This window comes from Astatotilapia calliptera, chromosome 6, assembly GCF_964374335.1.
Source record: "Astatotilapia calliptera chromosome 6, fAstCal68.1, whole genome shotgun sequence".
NCBI lineage: Eukaryota > Metazoa > Chordata > Actinopteri > Cichliformes > Cichlidae > Astatotilapia > Astatotilapia calliptera.
The window spans coordinates 371,117-379,529 of NC_137427.1; the positions used below are offsets into that span (position 1 = coordinate 371,117).

At 50.2% G+C, this 8,413-nt stretch overlaps 1 protein-coding gene across 1 annotated transcript; it reads right to left on the reverse strand.

The window, feature by feature from the left end:
• Positions 1-3,732: 3,732 nt before the first annotated feature.
• On the reverse strand, positions 3,733-8,385 carry soul4 (heme-binding protein soul4). Its single transcript, XM_026169600.2, has 6 exons — positions 8,243-8,385; positions 7,376-7,584; positions 6,540-6,625; positions 6,327-6,468; positions 6,038-6,221; positions 3,733-4,699 (listed from the first exon to the last, which is right to left on the reverse strand). Exons 2-6 carry the CDS (start codon positions 7,533-7,535, stop codon positions 4,525-4,527), a joined length of 747 nt encoding a protein of 248 aa, XP_026025385.1. The 5' UTR covers positions 7,536-7,584; positions 8,243-8,385; the 3' UTR covers positions 3,733-4,524.
• Between the last annotated feature and the right edge of the window lie 28 nt (positions 8,386-8,413).

Here is an 8,413-nt window from a genome sequence, read left to right on the forward strand (position 1 = left end):
CGCCCCCGCTCCTGACGCCGTTTCGATGAAGACGAGCGAAGCTCAGTTTGGTGTCAAAGAGCTAATCGCTCAAATATCACTCAGATCAGCTGCTGCGGGTCAATGGGACGCACGCTCAGCCTGCGGGCACCGGAGCCCGGCCCACGCTTCCTCAGGTGATGCTTGTTGGTCATGTGACCATGAGGAGCCTGTTAGTTACAGCTCATCAGCGTCTTTGACCTCAGCTCAGTAACGAGACTCCATCTCCATCCTCAGCTGTCCCTGTTGCCGTGACAACACCCACGCGCCTTCATGTTCTCCTCATTAAGATCGGTTTGTTCTCCCGCTTTAATGAGGCCGGCTGAAACCGGTGCTCGGCTGTCGGCCTCATTAAACCTCAGCGGCGGGCCTCGGGGTGACCTGAGGCACCTCCACCCCCGTGCCGCTGCCTGCCATGATGCTGCCTCCTCCCCACCACCTCCACATAGAGCAAGGAGCCGAGTTCAGACTCCCTACAGGCAGATAACGATGTAAACCGCTTTAAACTGCAGGGTGACTGCACGCCTCTGGTCAGGAAGGAGGGGGCGGGGCCTTGTCCTCAGCTGCTGAGGCCACAGTCGCGTGAGCAGCAGGAAGTGGGCCTGCGTGCGTGTCCCTTTAATGTGATGAAACTCTGATGAAACGCAGAGAAAATCACGGAGCAGAAAGATTCAACGCAGCGGCGTTTAACCCTTTCACCTTGAGATGCTTGGCTTCATGTTTCTGTTTTTAACATCTTCGCCCGCTGAAAGAGGTCGTTTCACAAATCTGAAGTTCTTCGGTTCATATGTTCAGGTGTCAGCGCCGCTGTGACCACGAGGCCGTCAGTCAGTGCTTTGGTGCTGCTTTGATTGGAGCGCTAAAGGTTGTTCCAGAGGTCACCGGCGTGTTTCATCACTTTTCAGGGTGACAAAGACGACCACTTTTCCTGATGCATCGTGGGTAACTAAACCTGCACTTTGCTGGTTTAGGTTGTCCGCGGCAAAGAGATGGCAAGCATAGCGTCACGCTGGCGATCCTAGAACTGAAAAATGACCTTTGTTTTAATCTTTGACTTATAAACAGCTGACCAATCAGAGCGAGGCATAGACTCTGGACGCCAGGGGATGAAAACACGTCGAGTGTCTGAACTCTTCGACAGGATGATGAAGATGAGCTCTGATGACACACGAACTGTCTGAGGTGACCTTCAGGTAGATCTTCCTCCGCAGCTGTCGCTTCATGTTTGTCTACCCGAGGCGCTCGGCAACGCCTCCACGCAGCGAGCGTCAGGCACTCCGACAAGCAGCAGCCAATAAAAACACGGCTCTAAACCCACCACGGGTTAGAGCCGAAATGTGGAATCTGGGGTGAGGCCGACCAGACTTTATTTACAAGCAGTGACATCAGGAATTCAACCACATGTAATAAAAGTGCAGGTCTGTAATCCCAAATCTCTGAGCAGCGCTGCGGTGAGGATGAGGAGCAGCTGACTCAGCATCAGCCGACCAATCAGCAGCCTCCGCAGCTGCTGATGAAACCTCGTAAGTGCAGCTCAGCGACTGAAGGAATCATGTGACACTCCCCCCCACACACACCTCCATCACCTGCTTGTACAGGAGCAGGTGGAGGCTGAACACGCTTTAGGCCCAGGATGAAGACGAGGACAAGGAGCAAGCTGAAGCGTTTCAGGAAGTGAGGTCACAGTGGGTCATTTGATCCCGGAGGTGAGCTGTGATGGTGAAGGTACAGATGGAGCCGGTTTGAGTTTAAGGGAGTTTTCTGCAGCGTCTCCTCTGTGAGAGTGTCGACCTCAGCGCTGCCTGAATAATTGATCACGCCGCTCGGGCGGGCGGGGCACTGATGAAAATTTAAAGACTCGCGTTGCTAACGGTGAAAAAGGTGGAGGCAGCGTTTTAAATGGACACTGACATTTCCTCTGAGTGTCCCGGGCTCAGGTCTCGGTCACATTTCTTCTGCTGACCTCTGACCCCCGCCTGCCTCAGAGGGGGCGGGGGGCGGCGGTCATTTGACCTCCATCTTAGACTGCAGACATCAAGGGTTCACGTTTAGATCAATTTCACTCTGTTTCACACAGACACACACAGACACACAGCACAGGTAGGATCTGCCTGCACAGGAGCAGCTTCGAGCGCCGGACAGGCGGCTGCAGCTTCTCGAGCTCATGAAGAAAGGCGACGATGTCACAGCTACAAACATCACAAACATTAGCAAAAAGCTAACGCTGTTTATGAGTTCCACGATGTTTGTGAAACTGCTCAATCGCATCATTAAACAACTTAATGCGAATATAAGTGTGCTGCTGTCAGCAATCCCTGCGTCTGTGTCATCTGTGTGAAATTATGATCACGTTCACACGCGTGTGATCGTCGCATAAACGGCAGCTGGTTAAAGAGTTCACAGTGATGTAAATCTATGCTGCTGAGACCGACTCACTCACTTCCACCTTTTATTTCAATATTTCTGCAATGAATTAAAAAGTGTTACATCCTGTCATGTGACTCTTTCATATAGTGGACACAAATACAGAATGCAGTCATTTGACCACGACGTGTGAAAATGTGTATTAAAGCAGAACGTGGCGTTTCGGCGGCTTACATCTCTGTAAGCAGGTCCTTGACTGTGGTTGGTTGGAACTGAAGGTGCAGTGTTGGAGGGTGTGGGCATGCGTGCTCTTTCAGGGAGTCATGAAGAACGGCAGTGGTAATGTGATGATGCAGCATCTTTTTGGCGTGAATCGAAGCGTATTCTTAGGGACTGGAAACGACTCCATCAAACACACTCCACTAGAGCCCTGGTGCGCACCTTTGCTCAGGTGGGTGACGCACTGTCACCAAGCAACAATCCATCGTGATCTCCTCTGAGCGCGCAGTGATGAGGTCAGTCAAACCCAATGATCTTTAGTGGCACCTTTCCAAAATGCAACAATATTGGAAACTGTAACTGGGGAGTGCACACACCTTGGACATTAATGGAAAACCAGTGGTTGTCATTCCTCAGCATCTGGGGTGGAGGCACGTTTTATGGGAATACATATCCGTCCATGCAGCCTGTGACTCCTTCCCATATTCACATGGTGGGTTGCAGCATCTGGGAAGTTCACTGCCTTCTCAAAACTCAAGTGGCCTTGCATACTCTGGGAACAACTTTCCACACTGTTGTTCTCTGACCCCTCATAAGTCCCCAATTTCTCAGTGAAAGTAAAGGTATGAGCACCTGCAGACTTACAGGAACGGGTCACGTGCGTTCAAGAACGACCTCAAAAACTGATGTCATTGAAAATCGCAGTGCGTCACTTCTGTCAACTTCTTATCGAGTGACAACAGAGACGACCAAACAAATCTAACCTGCTGCTCAGGAGCTCCGCCTGGACTGCAAACATCGGCAAAGCCAGCAGCAAGACTCCGCCTCTCAGCCCCCCCACACACTAAAAGCGACACAGGATTGAAACTAGAAAAAAAGAAACTATGTAAAAGAAGCTGGTGGAAATAAAGTTTATCCAAAAGAACAAACACAGGAAAGCGTTTCACTCGGCGTTGCCATCGTTCGAAGCATTTTTCAGTATCAAAGTGAGCGTCGCTGTTGGACCCACACAGCGCCACCTGCAGGCCAATGGGAAACTGAAACCATCGAAGCGTAAGAAGCAGTGGCTTCATAAACGGAGGTGCCAGCGAGAACCAATCAGAGCTGCCGAGTCAGAGAACAAGTCAAACGTTTTTGAAATCAAACATTTTATTTCAAGATTTTTACACAAAGCAGGAAAAACAACAACACACAAAATCTACACAACATTCAAAACCTTTGACATCACAGTGACATCACAGTCCTGCGAGGAACCACATGCGAGACGGCAGGATGTCTGAAGGAGTCATGTGACGTGTGATGTGCTTGAATGATTTAGAGGAATCATCTGAACGCACTGGTGATGTCGGCGCATAAAAAACATACTGACCCGTGACCCCTCCCCCCTCTGGCGATGACATGTATGAGACCTTCGGGCTCGCCGCACTCGACCACATGTGTTAAGGTTTCAGGCTGCCGCTGATCATGTGATCAATACCTCAGTCTTTAGACAGCACCGGGGGGAGGGGTTCCTTTTCAGATGGCTTTTTCAGCTGATTGGTTGCTACAATCAGACTAAACTGGAAGTGCTGGTACCGACACCATGTCACTTCCTGTTTTGCAGAAATTCAAAGAGATGCGAATGGACGCCATGGCAGCGGTCACGATTACATCACCGATGATGATTGCATTACTGAAAAGATGCGGGCAGAGCCTCCTTTTTGTCTGTAAATAAATGTTACACGATGTAAGTAAACCAACAAACCAATCACAATCAGCCCTTATGGCATCATCACCTTGCTCCAGCCAATCAGAACAGACCTGTGAAGTGTGAGCTAATAGAAAGGGTGGGGCTTAGTGTCCTCATAACAGATGACTGCTCTGATGTCAGTTTGACAGGAAGCTGTGAGTGGACGTGCTGAAATAGAGCATGATGGGAGGAGCCTAAAGATCACGCCTGATGAACCAGAGCTCGTTCCGGCGTCGCGGCACACCTGGGTTCTCGTACACGGCCACGGCGTACCGATCGCTGTGCAGCTCATCAGTGGCGCCGAGAATCTCCCACAGCAGCAGGATCTGGCGGCCTACCGTCTCCTCCGTGGTCGTCCCGAAGAACGGCCTGCACCCAATCAGAAAGCAGAGTCGTTAATTTGACGCGAAACCCGACGCACGCCCGGCCCACGATCTGATGACTCAGGGCCTGTCTCAATATTCGTACTTGTGTGTTGTTGCACCGGTGATACGTCATCAGTCGGAGACCAGGTACCGTTCCAATTCAAACTACGCATCAAGCCGAGGACGCGAAAAATTCCCGGATGTGTTCTCGCTCCGCCTGTTTTATCGAGCGTGCATCAGTGGTGACTTCTGTGTATTTGGTACAGCAAAATATCCCAGAATGCATTTCGTCCAAAACTCAAACGCGGCTAAAAAGACCATCTCTTTCGGGGTCACAAAATAAACTAGAATGTAGCTGCGTAAACATCAAATATCTGCTCGATTTATCAAGATATGCATTTGTCCAAACGCGCTCTGACATTTTCAGAGACATCTGTGACCCGCCAGCTCCGTAGCAGACCGGGAGGTCGAGGATCACTATAGCCGGCGAGAACAGCGGACTCCCAGCACATCGTTTTCAACCCCCCATGATAGATAAGTCTCTTAGATCACTTAAACATGCTATGTTTTATTTGTTTATTTGTTGTTGTTGTTATTTGTTCCTGAGTAAACCGGTTTGGCTGAGATTAAAGTTAAGCTTCATAACTGTGGGCGACCGTGGCTCAGGGGGTTGGGAAGCGCATCTGTAACCGGAAGGTCGCCGGTTCGATCCCTGGGCTCTCTGTCCTGGTCGTTGTGTCCTTGGGCAAGACACTTTACCCTACCACCTACTGGTGTTGGCCAGAGGGGCCGATGATATGGCAGCCTCGCTTCTGTCAGTCTGCCCCAGGGCAGCTGTGGCTACACCTGTAGCTGCCTCCACCAATGTGTGAATGAATAGTGGCATTGTAAAGCGCTTTGGGTGCCTTGAAAAGCGCTATATAAATCCAATCCATTATTATTATATAACATATTACTCACAGTTAAACTAAGAGGGGACGGCAGTAAAAACGCCGGACCGATGAAATCATCAAGTACGCTTGTCGAGTCCTGCTCGAGTCCTGCTCGCATTCTCAGCAAGTCTGGACTTGCGTACTTGAGAATTGAGAAAGGGCTTCAGCATTCGAAACCCCCATCTGACGGGTCACTTCCTGTCACCTCTTCATGTCTGCTGATGGTTGAAGTATGACCACAACAGCCAATCAGTGCTGAGCTCGCTGCTGCACTTTAACCTCTGGAGCTTCAATCATTTAATTGTTATTGTTGTTGTTATTATTATTGTCTGATGTCACATTTCCTGTTCAGGTTGTCTTCTGTGACCCCGCCCACATCACAAACCACAATGTGGCAATGATCTTCTCACCTGGTGACCACTCTGATTGGCTGTCTGTAGACGATGCTGATGTCAGGGTCGCAGGATTGCGGCGGGCTGTGCTGGAGCGCGGCGGGAAGGAAAAACGCCGTCTCCACATCCTTCTCAAATGTCTTGCCGTCCTTCGCCATACGGATGTAACTGATGATGGGTACGGTCATCCCCAGGTATCTACCTGTACATGAGCAACAACACAATCACGTGACCTGCAGGCATCGATCGCAGCTGAACGGTCCAGCAAGCGTGCGGTGTGGCTGGCGGGTGGTGGGCGTAGCCTGACCTGCAGAATTCTCCTTGCAGATGAAGCGCATCAGCTTCATGAAGGCCATGGAGATGCTCTGCTCGTACAGGTCGTCTCCTCGTGTCACGGACGCCCAGTGACCGGCCGGGTACAGCCGCTCCTCGTACTGCACCTCCCCCATCTGTGGGTGGTACCACACATCAGCACTGACGGAGAGGGGGCGGGGTTAGGTTTTAGGGTCAGGGCATTTACCTTCTCGTGGCTTGAGATGGGTGTGAAGGGGAGGGGCTCCCTCTGCTGGCTGTTGCGTGTCATTTCCTGTATGGGTCCTCTCATTTCTGGAAAACAGAACAGGAAGTTCTGTTTTCTGTGCAGTAATTGATTACACAGCAGTGAAGATTTCATCACAGCAGATGTTTTTCTGAAAGTGCTGTAACGGACTTTAAGGATGTAATCATTTAACCACCTTCTTCACTCACTATGTGTTAACAGACCTCTCTGCATTGAATCATATCTGTTATTAACCTCCGTCTCTCTTCCACAGCATGTCTTTATCCTGTCTTCCTTCTCTCACCCCAACCAATGACAGCAGATGGCCCCGCCCCTCCCTGAGCCTGGTTCTGCCGGAGGTTTCTTCCTGTTAAAAGGGAGTTTTTCCTTCCCACTGTCGCCAAAGTGCTGCTCATAGGGGGTCATATGATTGTTGGGTTTTATCTGTATGTGTTATTGTAGGGTCGACCTTACAATATAAAGCTCCTTGAGGCGACTGTTATTGTGATTTGGCGCTGTGTAAATAAAACTGAACTGAAGTGAGACAGCAACCAGCTGAGGAGAGGCGGCAGTGGCTACCACGAAGCCTCCACCATGGATCAGAGCACTACGGTGGGGCGGCGCCACTCAGACAGGTAAGTTTTCATTCTGAGTGGCTACACCCCTTTTTGGGGCGAAATATGACAGGTGAAAAAAAACACCTGAATATCTCCATGCTGAGCATCAATCAGAGGCCTTGTACAGAAATAAGCACATAAACAATCAACCCCTGATCAATCAGTGCCTGCATCACACAGAAACTGGCCCCACCCCCTGACCTTGAGGAACTGACACCTGGTGTGTGCTGGCGACAGCCTGCCAGTGACTCATCAGGCGCTCCGACTCATCTTCATCCATTGGCTCGGGGTTGTCTGTGATGTCATCGTCCAGCTGCTCGTCATCCAATCCATCGAGATCCTCCAAAGAGATCAGTGCCATGACCTTCGACCTGCAGAAAATCTGCTGAGAGGAGGTGGGGATGCGACTCCTGCAGAAAGATGAGGAATTTGTCAGAAACATGTGACCCAGAAAAGCCTACTGCAGCCAATCAGAGCTAGCCATGATTGGCTCGTGTAATAACCATGTTCTGCACGCACTCAGAACACAATTATGCTATAACAGGAACCCTGTTTTAACCCTAAACCATAACCTTTAACCTAAACTCTTTCGGGTGAAGTACCCATCCTTCACATCATCGTGGCCTGACCTGAGGCGGAGCCAGGCTACAGCGGAGGCGGAGCTCCAGGTTAACTGGTTAGAGTTGTTTACATATTCCACACTCCGGGTACCACATGTTGCATCGTCTTGATGCATGATTCTGTTCATCTGGATGTTTTCAGTGGGAGAAACGTTTCGTCATCATCAGGTGACGTCTTCAGTCTCAGCTGACTGCAAGTTTCAATCTTATAAACAGGACATTTGCATAATGACTGAAACCAGCCCACTGAGGAACAATGGGCTGGGAGGTCCTTAATCTTAATTATGCAAATTCTCATGACCACTGATCAATGGCCGGTCTGTGCTAAGGCTAGCGCGGAGCCACTCTTAGCACAGCTAGTTCAATTAGCAAAAGCTAAGCGCGATATTCAGCTCCCGGTCAGAGCGCTTAGCTCGATCCGGTTCGTATTACCAGGTTCTGCACTCACCTGTCCGCCAGGTGAGACCACAGATATCGACGCGTCTGTGAAACAGAACAACAAAGCGTTTCTTCTTTTCCGCTTTCGGCAGCCTAGCTGCTTCACGACGACGGCACCGGAAATACGTCACCGTCACACTACACACTACAAAAGAAGAAGAGAACTCACACATAGGAAGAA

Coding starts and splice junctions, on each gene's coding strand:
- soul4 (XM_026169600.2), bottom strand. CDS start 7,535: ATGGCACTGATCTCTTTGGAGGATCTCGATGGATTGGATGACGAGCAG. Junction 6,222..6,326: donor CTGCAAGGAGAATTCTGCAG/GTCAGGCTACGC, acceptor GCTCATGTACAG/GTAGATACCTGGGGATGACC. Junction 4,700..6,037: donor CCAATCAGAGTGGTCACCAG/GTGAGAAGATCA, acceptor GATTGGGTGCAG/GCCGTTCTTCGGGACGACCA.